The sequence below is a fragment of the Protopterus annectens genome, chromosome 14.part0 (assembly GCF_019279795.1).
Source record: "Protopterus annectens isolate FY-2018-M chromosome 14.part0, PAN1.0, whole genome shotgun sequence".
NCBI lineage: Eukaryota > Metazoa > Chordata > Ceratodontiformes > Protopteridae > Protopterus > Protopterus annectens.
Window position 1 is genome coordinate 697110969 of NC_056748.1, and position 18973 is coordinate 697129941.

The 18973-nt window shown below is 43.0% G+C and overlaps 1 protein-coding gene across 3 annotated transcripts in view; it reads right to left on the bottom strand.

Annotated features, from left to right (window-relative positions):
- Positions 1–18973, bottom strand: part of DNAJC11 (DnaJ heat shock protein family (Hsp40) member C11) — a 1614167-nt gene that overhangs the window by 635433 nt on the left and 959761 nt on the right. For all 3 annotated transcript variants that reach the window (XM_044056434.1, XM_044056436.1, XM_044056435.1), the window contains one exon: positions 11357–11473. In XM_044056434.1, coding sequence (XP_043912369.1) covers positions 11357–11473 — 117 coding nt within the window. The remainder of the gene's footprint in view (positions 1–11356; positions 11474–18973) is intronic.

Consider the following 18973-nt stretch of genomic DNA (forward strand, 5'->3'; position numbering starts at 1 on the left):
GGAACATTACTCAAGCCCCAATACCCTAGCCCAAAGGTTCCTAGAATTCATAAACTCAAATGCGATGGAACAACTAGTCACCATTCCCACAAGAGGAGATAATATACTAGACCTGATCATCACAAACATGGGGACAAAATGCTCCACACCGGAAGTATACTCCTCATTGGTGAGATCAGACCATAAACTAATCTCACTGGAAATCCACATCCCGCCCCCACCCCCTGCACAAAAGACCACAGTGAAGAACTTCTCAAAAGCCAACTTCACACTTCTTAAGACTGAAGTGGTGTCCTTCAAGGCCCCTGGGCCAATGGAAACCACAACCCACACCACTGAATCCTATATAAATACCTTCTACGGGCACCTTCAAGAATGCATGGATCATGCAATCCCAAATAAAACCAAGACCCATTCCCCCAAAGGCAGGCGCCCTGTCTGGTGGACCCCAGCCATTAACAAACTTTACAACAGGAGGAGGAAGCTACTACATGACAGAGCAAAATCCCTAAAAGGGAAGGCATCTCTGATCAGTACTAGCAAAAAACTATGATCACTCATAAAATCATCCAAGGCCAACTTTGAGAGAAAAATCGCAAAAGACAATCACAAGGCCTTCTTTAGCTATGTTAGAAACCTGGGTGGAAACTCCCAGATATGCTCAGAGTTAGTCCAAAATGACACAAAATACACTGAACCCACAGACATTGCCAACATTCTGGCAGACAAGTTCAGTGCAAATTTCTCCGCCCCCTCCCCCCCAAAAGGAGAAATATCTATCCCAGCAGAGTGTAGCCTCCCTAACATCTCAGATGCCCAGGTGAGAGCTGCCCTCTCCAAAGCTAAAAACACAGCATCAATGGAACTGGACGGTGTCCTGGGCTGTGTGCTACATGAACTCCAAGAGGAACTAAACCCGCACATAAGACTGCTGTTTAATCTTAGCCTTACTAAAGGATACATACCCAAAGAGTGGCGTACAGCAACAGTGGTCCCACTCCACAAAGGCGGCGCTTCTACAGACCCTGGAAATTACCGCCCCATAAGCTAGACGAGCCTGGTTTGCAAAGCTATGGAAAGGATCATTATGGAACTCATAAACAAAGACATTGGGGACCTACAGACATTGGATCCTACCCAATTTGGCTTTGTCAAGTGCAGATCCTGCCTTTTGAACTTGGTCGACTTTTTTGAAACAGTCACTAAGGCCATTGATGAGGGTAAGGCAGTTCACACAGCCTACCTGGACCTTGCAAAAGCCTTCGACACAATACCCCACTCGGGCATCATAGACAAACTCACCAGCTTAGATATAAACCCATATGTCACAAGATGGGTTGCAAACTGGCTCAAGGACAGAACCCACAAGGTCAGAATTGCTGGAGCCATGTCAGACTCTAAGCCAGTCACAAGCGGTGTCCCACAGGGCTCAGTCCTGGGACCCCTCTTGTTCGGCATTTATTTTTCCGAGGTGAAAGCAAACATAGGAGGATTGTAGCTGACAAAGTTCGCAGATGACTGCAAACTGGGCACCATAATTGATACTCCAGCGGACACAAGCATCCTTCAGCGAGACCTCATAGAAACGGATAATTGGTGCCAGAGCCATGGCCTTCAACTGAATGCCAAAAAATGTGTAGTCATACCCTTTGGGAAAAACAAGGTACCCACAAATTACCACATAGGTGGTAATCCATTAAGTACGGAAGAGGTAATCAGGGACCTAGGGACTCAATTAGACAGTAACCTCTCTTTTGACACTCACATTGCCAAAGTGGTTAGGAAGACCTTCTATATTGCCCACCTTATCATGAAGGGATTCACATCTAGATCAACAGAGGTCATTGTGCCCCTGTACTCTTCTCTTATCAGGCCCATGATTGAGTACAATGCCCCATTTGGGATGTATCTTACCTGTCACCTGCAGCAGTTGGAAAGACCCCAAAAGTTCCTCACCAAGAGGATAAAGGGTCTCGAACATATGTCATATGCTGCCCGGCTGAAGAAACTCCAGCTCTATTCAGTCGCATACCGCCTACTCAGAGGTGATCTATGCCTGACATACAAGGCCATGTCCAATCCGGAATTAATGGACATGCTCCACCTCAGAAAATCCAAATCCATCAGAGCCACGAGAGCAAGAAATTTGAACCTCAACACAGAAATAAATAGGACGTGCTGGAGGGACAGATTCATAACCCAGAGGCTCCCTATACTCTGGAACAGAATCCCAGTCCATGTTAGACAGAGCCCCTCACTGACTCTCTTCAAGAGAAATCTTGACGAGTGGATGGGAGATCGTAGGTTTACCCTGGGTGTCATCTCTGTGTCACTACTAGACAGAACCACAGTAAACTAAACCCTAAATGGGCACAGTATTCTCATCCTAAGGGGTGGTGAAAGCCGCACACACTCTGGCTAGGCTTATAAATGCCCTAGGGCAGATAGCCTAGTACAAACCTATGAACTTACACTTAGTGTAAATTCATGTCTTTGACTGTTACTTACTCACAGTTTTTGTTATGTGCCATCACTTCAGAATTGTTCATTGCTGGGTGCCCAACATCTGATTTAGAGTTGGTTGTTGTATCTTTCGGCTTTTCCCTGTTAGAGGTCGCCACAGCGGAACTCTGGTCCGCTAATGATTGGCAGTAGATTTTTATGTACTGAGTTGCCAGCCCTGATGCACAACCTTCAACAGAGATACACTCATTCATGCATGTCTCCACACAGAAGACGCTTTAGCTGAGAATCGAACAGGACGTCTTACTGTGAGGCAACAACGCTACCGCAGCACCACCACCGCAGTATTAGAGTTGGTAGCGGTGATTAAAAGGTTTATTAGGACATTGTAGTCCTGATTAAGCATCAGTAACAGATATTTTGATAAGAAGACATGAATATATAGAAGATATTCATTTACATGTGTTTACAGCAGCTGTTGTTTACTTCCCCATGTCCGACTGTTAAGAAAAAGGAGATCATGTGCAATACATTTTTTGAAGAAGGACTCAGCATGAGGCTTCTAATTTCTTGCTTTTAGCTTCACAACTGCAGTTGTAGACTATATGGAGCAGCAGCTACATTTTTGTATGCTGTATGTATTTTGGATGAGCTTAATAAAGTAGTATGTAGTTTTCTTTTGCTTTTTGTGATTGTGTTGTTTTTGCCTTCGATATGAATAGTATGTTTTCCCTGTGGACTGCTTTATAATTTCGTATCTTTTGCCGTTTGGTAAAGGGCTAATTCACCTTTACATGCTGTCCCTCTTATTTTTTTCAGTATTCGCATGTTCATCTTTTTCATTATGAGACTGCAGTACAGAAAGGATCGGAGCATGTGCTCTTATCCCACTGCAGTGGATCTTGGAGTTTGTTATTTTTTATTTTACTTATTTATTAATAAGAAGTTATGTACTCACCATAACGTTCCATCTGAGTAGGTGGCTTCATTTGTCTGCAACCTGTGGGTCTTGGATCCGATATCGGATCCGAGCCGGCAACTTGTTTCATAGCTAATGGATACGAGCTCCTAGCTCCTCCCCTCACCCATAATCCCCTGCCAACCCTCCATGACCTCAGATCAAGTTTGCCCCTCTATAGATACCCAAAAAGGGTATTCCAATAAACAATCTACATAGATTCATTTTGAAGGCCGGGGGAAGGGGGGGGGATGGTTGCAGACAAATGAAGCCACCTACTCAGATGGAACGTTATGGTGAGTACATAACTTCTTAATCTGAAGTAGGGACTTCATTTGTCAGCAACCTGTGGGACAGAGTCCCCAGCTACCTGAATCTTGGGTGGCCATCATGGAAGGATACTGCGGAGCACCGCAGAGCCAAAGGATGCTCTCCCTCTAGAAATTACGTCCAGTTTGTAGTGGTTAATAAAGAAAAAAATCGACCTGGAAGCTGACACCACAGTTAGTCGATAGTCCACAACTTGTTCTTTATTGTAAAAACAGATGCACAAAACGTAACACAAGCGCTTTCGCTAGGATGTTCCTAGCTTTCTCAAGTACAAAAACACATTGTGACACTTCAGCTTAAATAGTTGCTTATCTCCAATTAAAGCAGCTTTATACCAATTAAAAATTAATTAATTGATAAATTAAAAAATTAATCCATGCCATTTCCACTGTTTAAAGAGCTACCTACTAAAAGGTTATGCTCATAAACAAATATATACCAAACTACATTATTTTATATTAAAACACCTTTCTAAACAGTAATATGTTTCATTTGAAACCATCAAAATGTATTAAAAACATACATATTGTGTTAAAAAACTAACTAACATTAAAAAGGGGGAACCCCTTATTTTTTCTTTAAATGAATGCAGGACCATTATTATTTTGTTACTCCTGTAGGGTTGTACAAACTAAAATAGAAATACATACTTGTGAATAATAAGCACTAAATGTATTTGCCAATACAATATGAGACTGTCAGTGATAACAAAGGCTTACCAAACAAGGGAATGGGTGCAAACAAGTAGTACAGTATGAAACACACATGTAGGGAAAGAAAAGGGAAGAAAGGAGAAGAGCAAACAAACAAAAAGAAGAAAGAAAAAGGAAAAAACCAAAGACAAGCTCATAAGCAGATGGCCTTTTCTTCTAAACTTTGCATACCCATAAACATACACTGCTAACAAGTATAGCACTGAATAAACTACCTAAATGAATAATATTATAATCTAGCCCTTCTTAGCTTCAAGATGGGCTTTATACTAATAGTATCATTCAGCCCAGGCCAACTGGCTGCGTTCAATTTGAGCTGCCACACTAACTCCCTTTTTTTGTTATTGGTCTTGGTTCTTGGTTTTTAGTGGTTAATAAAGGTATGAGATGAGGCCCAAGTGGCTGCCGAACAAATATCATCCAATGGAACTCTAGATTTGAAGGCAGCAGAAGTAGAGATGGAACGAGTGGAATGTGCGCAAACTCCTCCAGGTGAGGGTCTCCCAGAAGCTTGGTACGCTAAAAGAATACATTGGGAAATCCAGTGTGACAAGGACATTTTTGAGACTGCTTTCCCCAAATTGAATTTGGCAAAGGAAATGAACAGCTGGTCGGATTGCCTGTGACCAGCAGTCCTATGAGTATAAAAACGTAGATGCCTATGAACATCTAATGAGTGCAGCTTGTACTCTCCTTTATTCTGATATTTAGGAAAGAAGACCGGTAGATTTATTGATTGATTTATATTGGTTTCTGATGCTATTTTGGGGAGGAAGGAGGGACTGGTCCTGAGGTACACTCTGTCCGGATGAAAAATCAAGTAAGGAGGCTTCACAGAAAGGGCTTGAAGTTCCGAAACTCTTTTCGCTGAAGTAATGGCTACAAGGAATGCTGTTTTCCAGGACAAGTATTTCAGATCCATTGAAGTGGCAGACTCAAATGGGGGAGCAGTTAGGGCTTGAAGAACTAGTGAAAGATCCCAAGGGGGTACGGCTTCTTTGATAGGGGGTCTGAGCAGAAAAGTACCCTTGAGAAAGGTTTTACACAATTTGGCTGACATCAAGGGCCCTGTGTCATGTCCCACATGGTAGTGGGAGATGGCCACCAATTGTACTTTGACGGTTGAGCAACTAGCGCCTTCCTGAAAAAGTCCGGTTAGGAAGTCTAGTATGGATGGAAGAGGGGCCATAAAGGGAACTAGATTATGATGCTCCGCCCAGACGGAAAAACGTTTCCATTTACTGCGGTACACTTTCCTGGTGGAAGGTTTATGCGCTGCCACGAGAATGGCTTTGACTGGTGAAGAGATACCGGGAGTCCTAACTATGAGTGGAACTGGAGCAACCAAGCTGTCAGCTTCAGACTGTCCAGATTTGGGGTTGACAAGCCCGACGGATGGGAGATTAGATCTGGACTGGGATCCAGAATCCAGGGGGGATTCACTAGGTGAGACCACAGGTAAGGGAACCAAGTTTGCCGAGGCCAGAATGGGGCAATGAGGATCATCCTGATCCCCAACCGCGAGGCTTTCTGTAAGAGCTGTAGCATCAGGGGTAGAGGAGGATAGGCATAAAGTAGACCGGGCGGCCAAGCATGCACCAGAGCGTCTCTTGGAGTTTCCCCTGGAGGGGGAATCAGAGCGAAGGAATTGTCGCATTTGGTGTTTGAGGGAGAGGCAAAGAGATCACAGCAGGGTTGCCCCCATATTGCGAATATCTGCTTCGCTACTAGTGGGTTGAGAGACCACTCGTAAGGGGAAAGAATAGTGCGGCTGAGTTTGTCTGCTAGGATGTTGGCCCGCCCCGGAATGTGCGTTGCAATCAGAAAGCGGTTGGTGGAAATCGCCCATTCCCACACTCTCATGGCTTCGCGGTATAGAGGGTAAGACCTGGTTCCCCCCTGTTTGTTGATGTACCAGACAACAGACATGTTGTCCGACTGAATTGCAATAGTTCCTACGGGGAGGAGATTCTGAAGTGCTTGCAACGCGTACAGCACCGCTCTCATCTCCAGAACGTTGATATGCAGGGAGGTCTCTGTATCGTTCCACGTGCCTTGGACTGTCCTGCCTGAATAATGCCCCCCCCCCCACACGAGGCAGGAGGCGTCCGTGGTCACCGTGGCGAGAGGGGGAGGAGTGCAGAAGGGTCGGCCCGTATGGAGATCCGGAGCATGAAGCCACCATAACAGGGCCCTCCTGCAAGCCTTGCTGATAGCGATGGGGTGATGGAGAGGAAAAGATTGAAAGGACCATTGCACTAGAAGGGTCCACTGCAGTACCCTCATGTTCAGGCGTGCGCATGGAAGGAGCGTTATCGCTGCCGCCATGGAGCCCAGCGCCCTCAGGACCAATTCTGCCGGTGGGGCTTCTGACTGGAGGATGGCCCGCACATTAAGTTGCAAATTCCGTAGTCGTTCCGAAGTCAGGAAGGCTCGTAGATCTCTGGTGTCTATTCTGGCTCCTATAAATTCTATGACTTGTTTCGGAGCAAGGAAAGATTTGTCCGCATTGATCGTGATACCTAATTGGGGGGCTAGGCGGAGAAAGTAATCTCTGGCTGAGCAAAGTAGATGCCTTGTTGGGGCAGTCAGGAGCCAGTCGTCCAGGTACGGGAAGACCTGCATTCCCTGGAGTCTCAGGTGGGCCGCTATCACTGCTAACACCTTGGTGAACACCCTTGGGGCTGTGGTGAGGCAAAAGGGAAGGACCCTGAACTGGTAGTGACTGGCTCCCAGCCGGAAGCGGAGAAACCTCCTGGATCGTCTGTCCATTAGAATGTGGTAGTACGCATCCTTGAGGTCTATAGAGCACATCCAATCGTTCTCCCGTAGGAGGGGGAGAATAGATTGAAGAGTGACCATTCAGAATTTTTCCTTGGTTACCGACAGGTTCAAATGGGAAAGGTCTAGAATTGGTCTCAAGTCCCCCGTCTTTTTTGGCACCAGAAAGAACCTGGAGTAGAACCCTAATCCGAGCTGGTCTTGGGGGATGGGCTGGATGGCTCTTTTTCCTAGCAGCTGCTGGATTTCTGCGGCTGCAGCCTCCCTCTGATCGGGTGGTACATCGGGGAGGTTCCTGATTTTGGGAACATGAAGCATTGGAATTTTGTACCCTCTGGATATAATTCGAAGCACCCAGCGGTCTTACGTGATGGACTCCCATGCCGCTAGGTGCTCCGAGAAGCGCCCCCCGACTGCCTCCAGAGTGGAGCAGCCAGGCAACCCTTCAGGGCTGCTGCATGGGCCGGTCAGAGAAGGATTTTCTGGACCCAAAGTTCCTCGGAGCCCCTCTGCCCCTGGGGCGGCGTCCTCCCTGTCCTCCTCTGCCACGGAAGGACTGGTTGTCTGGAGCGGGTTGGGAATGTTGCGATTTCCGGAACCACATCTTCTTCTGACCCTTTTGGTTCTTCGAAAAGGACCGCTGGGGAGCAGAGAAGCAGACTCTGACGGCAGACAACGTCTTCCCGTCCTTCTCGCTCTGGACTAGCGTCTCACGAACCGTTTTGCCAAACAGGGCAGAAACATCAAAAGGGCGTTCGCATAGGACGCTTTAAAGGGCTCCGCAAAGTCACAATGCCGGAGCCAGGCCTGACGTCTCATGATTAGGCCCGCTCCGCTAGGTCTAGCAGCTCCCTCGGTGGCGTGGGACAATAGCCGCATAGAGGTATTCGAAATGGATCTCAGAGTGGCCATTCGGGTGGAGTACAACTGTTTGTCCTCCGCCGACATGGACTCAGGGGGGGAGGCAGTGTATTCTTTGATAAGACCCCGCTGCATCCTGATGACGTGTGCCATATAGTAATAAGGTCTACCAGGGGGTCGGCCGGTGGGGACACGCAAGAGGTAGACGGGCCTGCTTCGAATTCCTCCAGAAATACAGACTCATCAGAGGAAACCTTGGGGGCAGACCACCCACCTCTGATCCTAAGCATTTCCATGATGTCTCCAAAGGAGACATCCTCAGGGGGTGATCTTGGGGAGCCTTCCCCTTCATCCAAGTCTGTGTCCTCGGTTAAGGACTCAGGGGAGTCCACGTGCCTCCTCTTGCACTTGTGCTTGCGAGGCACTTCCTCGGGGGGGCTGTCCGAGGAGGTCTCGCCAGCAACATCCTGTTCCAATGGAACAACCTGGGACATCGAAGCAGGCTGTCCCTGTGGCCGGGTGATGGAAGCCTGGCCCAGCAGAGAGGGAGTGCAGGGTGGAGCCGAGACAAGGGCCGGGGGTCCGGATGCTCTCGACAGAGCCCTCTCCACTACATCGAAGGCCGAGGGGGAACCGCTCTCCCTGGGCTCTGAGAGCAGACTCCCACTCAGATCCGATGAAGGGATCGGAGCCGGCGCTGAGACCGTCGGATCTGAAGGACCAGTGTGCTCCGACCTGGATGGAGCCGAAGGCACACTGAATCCCTCGGATCCGAAGCTCGGCCCACGGCTCCGAGAGGTTGGATCTGACAGACTCGAGGGCAGGGTCGGATCTGAAGTACCAAGTACTGTCGGCGCCGACCCACCCCCGGCTCTGACGCTGCCTGGCTCCGAACGCTCCGAACCCGGGTAGTGGGTTGGAGAAGGAGCAATTGGAGCAAAAAAGGGTGTCGAGCTCCCCCCCAAAGTGGGGGGGGGGGAGGCAAGAGCACTCCCATCTGCAGCTGGGCCTGGATGAACCTTCGCATCATCCGGTCCAAGTCTGCATCTGACATACTGTAAGTCGATCTCGATGAGGCCACCGAGGCAGGCCTGGAATGCCGCCTCGATGACCTCGATGGAGATCGGGCCTCCTCCTCCTTGGGTCCTGGGGAGAAACAAGGAGATCAGAGCCGAGGAGGAGGAGACCTAGAAGCTGTGGAGGGAGAAGCCCGCTTAGCCGGTGGGGCCGAAGCGGAGGCCTCGGCCCGCCGCTTGTGGTGCTTCTCCCTCCATTTCTCCCTCCTGGCCTCCCTGTCCTCTGGCCCTTTAGCGGGAGTTTGAGTCCCGGCCGAAGGAAGGGGGGCAGAAGTGGCTATCACCACAGGTTGTGGTAGTGCCACGGGAGGAGCGGGGGCCGAAGACGAGTCCGGGGGCAAAAGTCCCGCCAGGACCAGCTTTGACCTCCGCTCTTTCAGTGCCCTGGGGTTGAACGCTGCACAAATGGTACAGACTGAGGAGAGGTGTTCAACCCCAAGGCACAGAACGCACCGAGTGTGGCCATCAGCCGGGGAGAGCTTATGGCCACACTCGGTACATTTTGAAAAAATGGATTTTGGGGCCTCAGCCATACTTGAGGAAAAAAACAAGGACTACACAGACACACAGGCCCCAAAACACAAACACACACTCATTAACGGCCAGCGAAGGGAGGGAAAAAACTATATAAAAGATATAAAAATACAGGGAACCTGACTATTACAGACTTTTTTTAAGCTGACAGGGAAAGTGGAATAAAAAAATTCACTTATCTGAAATACTCGCTAAGAGCTCGAAAATCCAGCTACTCACAAGCGCGGCAAACTAGATCTGAGGTCATGGAGGGTTGGCAGGGGATTATGGGTGAGGGGAGGAGCTAGGAGCTCGGATCCATTAGCTATGAAACAAGTTGCCGGCTCAGATCCGATATCGGATCCAAGACCCACAGGTTGCTGACAAATGAAGTCCCTACTTCAGATCATTTGTTTACCAGGAAAGTCCAACTGGGGCAGAACAAGTTTTCAGAGGAGGCCCAAGGAGAAATGCTCCAGATGCAGGTCTGTGGAATGTGGGAGGAAACCAGAGCACCAGGAAGAAACCTACGCAAATGCAGGGAGGACAAGCAGCCTCCGCACAGAAGGCACCCCAGCCGAGAATCGAACTGGAGAACCTCTTGCTGTGAGTCGACAAAGCTAACTGCTGCACCACTGCACCGCCTAATTAATTATAATTAGTAGGAGGTTGGGGGTGTGAGGTGCACAGGGGCTTCCCACCCTGTAAAAAATCTGTTTTTAACATTTTTTTTCAATCCTTTGTGGATCTTTTTTTTTTCTTTCAACTATTTGATAGAGTGTTGGAGGAGAAGTTACACACACAATTTCATTCTCTACACACTAACTATTCAAGACTGCGGGATAGCTGAAGCCTGTCCTAGCATGTAACAGTGGCAAGGCAGAGATACAGTCTTGCACAGGACTACAGTCCATCAAAGAGTGTACACATGCATGGCGATGTGCGCAGAGAGATGTACACACGTACAAGACTCTATAGGTAATTTAGAGGATTACCAGTCCATCTAAAAGCATAATTTTTGGGTGTGGTATGAAACTGTAACAAATGAAAAAAACCTATGTGAATATACAAACTCCACAAAAAGGGCATGCTAGGCAGGAAAGGGAATTGAGAACCAAGAGCTCTGAGGCAGCAACACTAACTGCTGTATCACTGAATTTAACTTAGTGTTTGAGAGAATTAAAAAGTAACACATATACAGACAGCTACTAGATGTTCGACATAAACTCAACAAGATATAAATCATACAGTGTACATTACTAACTGCTGGTATTCATCTACTTACACAAAGGTCAGTAAGGATGTTAAAATATGGACAGATGAGTGACTTCAATGTCCATACTTTACAAGTTTGCAGAACGCGACATGAAAATAAATGCACTGCACTCAAAGATTTCCAAATGAAATGTTCAAAATTTTATAACTGTAAATTGCTGTGTTAGATAAATTTTACGATTTTTATTCAATAATGACAGAAGAGAAGGACCCAGTTTCCTGCTTAGGTATGCATGCAGAAGGGGTAGTACATACTTTATTATATACCTACGACAGTAAAGCACTAACTTTTATGCTCATTACCTTAACTTCAGTTAACTCAGATACTAATTTTGACAGCTTGTTAGTACATCAACCAGAAAAAAAGGCTTGTGCACTAGACTCACTTGATTTTCAAGGAAACACCTTGGGGTACTCCAACACTAACAGTAGCCCCTAAAATACTGTGCCTTGAGATCTTCCTCTCAGCCCCATACTCCACGACTGTTCCAAAAAATCCAACCCTGAAACATATGAAAAGTATAATAAGCAGGACACGAATTACATTATGGCAGCAGATAATTCTATGCAAGAAAATCAGCTTAGTGAATTCACTCATTTGCTGATGTAAACCTGCCTTGCACAGTTTTTTTAACATTTCATACTACTCATTCACTGATGGGTAGAAATTCAACACCATCATCTTTTTGACATAACCTTTTTGTGTCCATTAAGTCTCAACACAATTCAGCAGCACTTAAAATGAAAAACCAAAGATTAGTCTTGGGATATGTGTGTTAAACCTTCAAAGACACCTCAGCACAAGTGGTGGTGCCTGCCTCGAAATTTTCCTTCAACAGTCACTGTGACTGTTTCAATACATATTTGCTGGGAGGCCATGTTTTTTTCTCAAGTGTTTCTTGTCAAAGGTCCCATCTGCAGAGACTCCTTGAAAAATCTATCATTCAATTTACAGTTATCATCTCAGTACAGGTCTTCTAGGCTGGACTTCTGTCAAATGGATCTTTCTACTTGCTTTATATATTTATGTGACACAGATGCACAAAAGTCATTAATAAAACACTAACATTTTTTTTTTTTGTTTTCATGCAGCATACACATTTCCAATTAACACCATCCATAGGAGAATACTCGGCTAACAATTGTACAGGGCCTTTTTAAGCCTAGCAATGTCTCCCAAAAATATAAGAAATATATTGGTCCCTTAGGTTCTGTGAGTGTTTTTAAACTTATGAATGAGTGGTTGAGTATTTAGAAGCTTCATCTCTCTAATAGAGACAAAGGTGCAAGACCAGAGGTAAATTTATGATTTTCCGTCCACTGACCCAAGTTTCACTTGAATTAAGTGCAGTGAAGAACTATGCTTCATGTGGATGGGAAGCCTTTTCCAGAGAAGGGGTAGCCTCTCAAACACATACCATTCTCTTCAGCATGTACTATTTATGCTGGAGGAGAGGTTTAGGTCCTTGTATCAGGTGTTTCTGATGCTATGTATTTTGTGGATGTGCAACAGGTCCATTAAGACTGGATCAGAAGATGCCTTGAAAATCAGGCAGAGGTTCTCTCTCAGCAGCCTGTAGGAGACAGAGTATGAGGGACAAGGTTTTGTGGCGGTCTGCATAAAACTTTTTTTAAATGATATATTCTTTTTTGTGAGGAACCTTTATAGATGTTTCACTTGTTAAATATCTCTGGTCAGGTACATGTGACATTGTATTTAATGACTGGTCTTATGAGGACAGAGTACAATGGAACAATGGCATCTCTGGAGTTGGATGTCATATTCTGGCAAAAGTTGTGAAACATAGAATGATTTCCTTACTTCTATAGACAAATGACGATCAAAGGCCAAGTCGCTGTTGGCATGCACTCCCATACCCCCCGACTTCTGGATCAATACTTAGGGGTTGTATCATCAATGTAGTAATTTGCGGGGCTGGCTGTCTTAACAAAAGATACTATTATGCACTTCTTGGCATTCAGTTTAAGACCATGACTCCAGCACTGTGTATTAGTCTGTGTCAGGTCATAGAGGATATCTGTATCTTCGGGAGATTCAACAACCGCACCTAATTTGCAATCATTTGCAGACTTGGGCAGCCTGAGGCCTTTGACATTATCCTTAACTTCAGAGAAGTAGATGTCAAACAGGAGCGGTCCCCAACACTGTGCCTTGAGGCACTCTGTTAGTAACGAGCCTTTCTGTTGAGGTAGACATCCCTATCCTAACTTCCTGGGTCCTGCCTGTGAGCTGGCTGGCTATCCAGAGGGTAATATAGGGGTTAATACCCAATTCAGTGAGCTTGTTTCCAATGCCTCAGGGGGGTAATATTACAAATGCTTTGTCCAGGTCTTGGTAGGCAGTGTGCACCAACCTTGCTGTCATCCATTGCTTTGGAGACCTTCTTGAAAAAGTCCACCAGGCTGAGCAGACATGACCTGCCCAGGACAAAACCAAAATTGTAGTGAGTCTAGTATCTGTACGTTTCCTGTTTTATCATTTAACATTTACATGATTATTCTTTCCAATGTTTTACATATTAGAATAGTCAGGCTTATGGTTCGATAGTTCCCTAGGTCCGTGAATGGCCAGCCCCTGTGCTGTGGGATAACCATCACAGTCCATTTGAAACATAGCCTGTTTGGAGGCTGTAGTTAAACAGTGACTCTAGTGGGCCAGGCAGTTCATGTTTTGTGCTATTAAGAAGGCATCATGGGTATTATTGGGGACCATCAATGCAGCATTTTTGACCATGGAAACTACCTTGAGGACCTGTCCCCTAGTGATAGTAGGATGAATTATAGTTGTGGTCATTTCCTGAAGGGTGTTAGGGGGAGAGAAGGAGGTAAAATTGAATGAAATTTATTGCCATTAGATTTGTTACATTTTCTGGCTCAGTACAGGTGGTATAATTTACAATTAATTCAGTACATTGTTGCATATTGCCTTTAAGGTTGTGGATACAGCTGGGAAAAAATGATTCTCCTTGGCCTGGAAGGGCTGTTTTATTTTGAATCTGGCTCTGGTAGTCACAAGATAATAGTACACTGATCAACAACTTAATTTAAGCTCTCCCACTGTGAAAAAACTAAGCAGAGATAAGGGCTGGTAACTCTGCAAGTTTTAGTAAATTTACTTACTGGCTAGTAAGTACACTGCTTGGATGCCAGCAATGAAGAAACTTGGACAGCTGAAAGAAAATCAACTTGAAAAGGTGAAGAGACAAGACTGACTGGGAAGAAATATACAGTTGCTCATCAAAAAGCAGTTCAAGCTCCAGCTTTGGTGCAATACATGGCTTCCAGTAATCTAGAGGAAAAATAAACCAAATGTGCTCAGAACTGACTAAAATAAGCAAAACATTGAAGGAGTATATCAACTCAAATGGAAGAAGCTTTAAATAGCTTTTCACATGAACTGATAAAACTGTAAAAATCAGAGGTCGAAATGAAGAAAAGGCTAGCTGAGTATAAGACTGCTCAAGAAGACATGTTTCAAATACATGGTAGTATTAGAGGACAGAGCATAATGGGTAAACTGAGACTTTCTGCCATACCACAGAAAAGTACAGTCATGTACACCTACCATAAATGTAGATGTTTGAGTGTCTTCACTGTTGCAGTCATGATTGTAGGGTTCTCCCCTGCCGGCAGGCAGCCCTCGGTCGGCCAGAATCCCAAAGTCTGGGTCCGGCGTCGGCTGTTCAACCATGCTCCCTGACGTCAGAGCGCCAGGAGTACAAAGCTGACAGCCTACGCCATCTTCTCCAGTCTTTCTTGCCCCAGATGTCAGAAGTCCCAAAATGAAAAAGGTCCCATAACCTTTGCAAATACACCTCAGAAGAATGGTGAAAAAAGGAAATACACAAAAGTAAAAATAAGAGGGGACAGGAGGGAGGGAAACCCAGACTGCAACAGTGAAGACACTCGAACATCTACATTTATGGTAGGTGTACACAACTGTACTATGTTCATCGTCTTTCACTGTTGCAGTCATGACTGTAGGGTAGAATCCCAAAGCTGAAAGAAAGGGAGGTGGTCATAAAGAAGAAGGGGCGGCTAAAAGGCCCTGCAAGACTGCAGAGGCAAAGCCTGCCCTAGACTTAGAGTAGAGAGGTAGACTGTAGTGCTTAGAAAAAGTATGCACTGAACTCCAAGTTGCAGCCTCCAAAATGTCCTTGGTAGGAACCCCCCTGAGAAAAGCCGCAGAAGTGGCAGCAGCTCTGGTGGAATGAGTCCGAATATTCCCTGGGATTTGCTTTCCATGGTGAGAATAACAAAATATGATTCCATGAGCAATCCATTTAGAAATGGTCTGTTTTGAAATGGCTTTACCTTGGGAACTTGAAGCATAAGAAACAAACAATTGCTCTGATTTCCTGATGTCCTTGGTTCTGTCCAGGTAAAAACGTAGTTGTCTGTGTACATCCAAGGAATGTAAGATCCTTTCCCCTTTATTTTGAGGAGTGGGGAAAAAGGTAGGCAAGTGGATAGTCTGATTTAAAGCCACTTTGGAAACCACTTTAGGCATGAAGGTAGGATTAGTCCTCAAAGACACTCTGTCTTGATGAAAAATAATATAAGGCTCCACGACCATAAGAGCTTGTAACTCTGAAACTCTCCTGGCAGAGGTTAGGGCTAACAGAATAGCTGTCTTCCAAGATAAAAACTTGATGTCAGAAGAGGTGGCAGGCTCAAAAGGTGGCAAGGTTAGTTTTTCCAAAACATAGTTGAGATCCCAAGCAGGAATGGGAGGAGATCTAGGAGGTCTTAAGTTCTTAGCTCCTCTGAGAAACTGTCTCATGAGCTGGTGGGAAAAGATGGGAGGGTCTGTATTATAATGAGCAGAAATAGCAGAGGCATGTATCTTAATGGAAGAGAAAGAGAGACCCTTATGTAAGAGATCTGTCAAGTAAAGTAAAATTAAAGTAATGTTAGGAAGAAGAGGATCAGAATCCTGAGCCTGCATCCAGGAACAAAATCTTTTCCATTTTCCTGCATAAGATTTTCTAGTGCTAGGACGTCTGGCTTCTAAAATGACATCCATAACCTGCTTGGGTAGGAAAGAAGAAATCAAAGGCATAAACTAATAAACGAAAAGCAAAACGGCTATAAAGGTAAAACCCAGTATATAAAAAGAGAAGTATATGAGAGAAAACACTATACCGGGTACCACACAATAACGTCTTTATTTAAACAAAGTAAAAAGGAGAGGTGAGCGCTTTCGCAACCTTCGTTGCTTCATCGGACAAAGAATTAACTGTTCAACTGCTTGTTTTATATCACTCTCAGTCAAAAAATTTTTTCCAATTAGTGACATCATACAACTTTTGAAAATTTAAAGGCATATATGACAAGAATATTGTAAAATACGCATATGAATATAAAATATATATACAAAAATGTAAAATATGTTCATATTTATGCATATCTAATTTAAAACAGTTAAATAATCTCATTAAAAATGCATATATATAAAAAATGCATATAAATAAAAATAAATAAAAATAAAAATGCATAGTATATTCATATTTATGCATATCTAATTTAAAACAATTAAATAATCTCATAAAAATGCATATATATAATAGATATATAAAAAGAATGCATAATACAAAATATATAATAATAAAAGAAATATATGTATATATATATTTTTATTTTATGCAAAAAAATCAATTGTGTTGAAGGCGTCTGAAATGGAACCAGTGATGTACAACCATTTAAGCCTGGATATCTATTAGCATTGAGCTTGATAATCCATCTTTGTTCTCGGCTCTCTGTGAAATTTTCTATATCTCCTCCCCTGACATTTCTATGTATATGTTTAAAACAAAGAACTTGAAAGAGTGTGAAGGGTCAGTGTTTAAAACATGTTGAGCAAGCGCACTAGTAGTTTTGTTATTTCTGATGTCTCTTATGTGTTCCAATATTCTATCCTTTAAGTTTCTATTTGTTTTTCCTATATAGAAGGCATGACATATTTGGCAGAAACAAAAATAAATAACATCTGTGGTTTTACAGTCTGCATATGAATGAGAGTATAGTGTAAAATTTCTAACAGGATGAATATATGGTGTAGTACTATGAATATGTGTACAAGCAGTACAAGACCTACAAGGAAAAGTACCTTTAGTCTGGAATTATAAGTAGTTTTTGGCGTCTTTATTACACAATTGTTGTTTTAATGTTAGATTATTTCTGAAACTGAAACTAGGTGCATTACCAATGAAAGAATGTAAACAAGGAATCTCATGTAAAATGTGCCAATGTTGTTTAATAATATTAGTATACTGATTAACATTACTAGCATACTGAAAACCGCTCTAATGCTATTATTTTGTGTATTATTTCTCAAATTACTGCTATCTGACATAATAGAATTAGAAGATTGAAAGTACGCTTTACAATTAGAGTCCCTGAGTGTCCAAGCATCAGAAATAGTTCTATCTATTTCATCCATATGATATCCTTTTCTTAAAAAATCAGTTTTCAATTTATTCAAAGCTAGTACTGCATCATTATCATTGTTGTGTAATCTTAATGTTCTGTATACCTGCCCCTTGAGCACATTTCTTGGAATGTGTCTAGGATGCATACTGGTTTTGTGAAGGTATGTATTTTTCTTCGTGGGTTTGTTAATCAGTATACTAATATTATTAAACAACATTGGCACATTTTACATGAGATTCCTTGTTTACATTCTTTCATTGGTAATGCACCTAGTTTCAGTTTCAGAAATAATCTAACATTAAAACAACAATTGTGTAATAAAGACGTCAAAAAAACTACTTATAATTCCAGACGCAAAGGTACTTTTCCTTGTAGGTCTTGTACTGCTAGTACTACACCATATATTCATCCTGTTAGAAATTTTACACTATACTCTCATTCATATGCAGACTGTAAAACCACAGATGTTATTTATTTTTGTTTCTGCCAAATATGTCATGCCTTCTATATAGGAAAAACAAATAGAAACTTAAAGGATAGAATATTGGAACACATAAGAGACATCAGAAATAACAAAACTACTAGTGCGCTTGCTCAACATGTTTTAAACACTGACCCTTCACACTCTTTCAAGTTCTTTGTTTTACAACATATACATAGAAATGTCAGGGGAGGAGATATAGAAAATTTCACAGAGAGCCGAGAACAAAGATGGATTATCAAGCTCAATGCTGATAGATATCCAGGCTTAAATGGTTGTACATCACTGGTTCCATTTCTTAAAGCTAGACGCCTTCAACACAATTGATTTTTTTGCATAAAATAAAATATATATATATACATATATTTCTTTTATTATTATATATTTTGTATTATGCATTATTTTTATATATGTACTATATATATGCATTTTTATGAGATTATTTAATTGTTTTAAATTAGATATGCATAAATATGAATATACTATGCATTTTTATTTTTATTTATTTTTATTTATATGCATTTTTTATATATATGCATTTTTAATGAGATTATTTAACTGTTTTAAATTAGATATGCATAAATATGAACATATTTTACATTTTTGTATATATATTTTATATTCATATGCGTATTTTACAATACTCTTGTCATATATGCCTTTAAATTTTCAAATGTTGTATGATGTCACTAATTGGAAAAAATTTTTTGACTGAGAGTGATATAAAACAAGCAGTTGAACAGTTAATTCTTTGTCTGATGAAGCAACTGGTGAAAGCGCCACCTCTCCTTTTACTTTGTTTAAATAAAGACGTTATTGTGTGGTACCCGGTATAGTGTTTTCTCTCATATACTTCTCTTTTTATATACTGGGTTTTACCTTTATAGCCGTTTTGCTTTTCGTTTATTAGTTTATTTTTATTCGGCAAAAGGACACACGCGTCTATGGAGAACTTAGATACCAATTCATCGAATGATGGTCACCATCAAAGATTTCTTAGAATACTGGATATTCCAAATAATCCACTACTTACAGCGTCTTTCAGTGAAAATATACAAGATAATAGAAA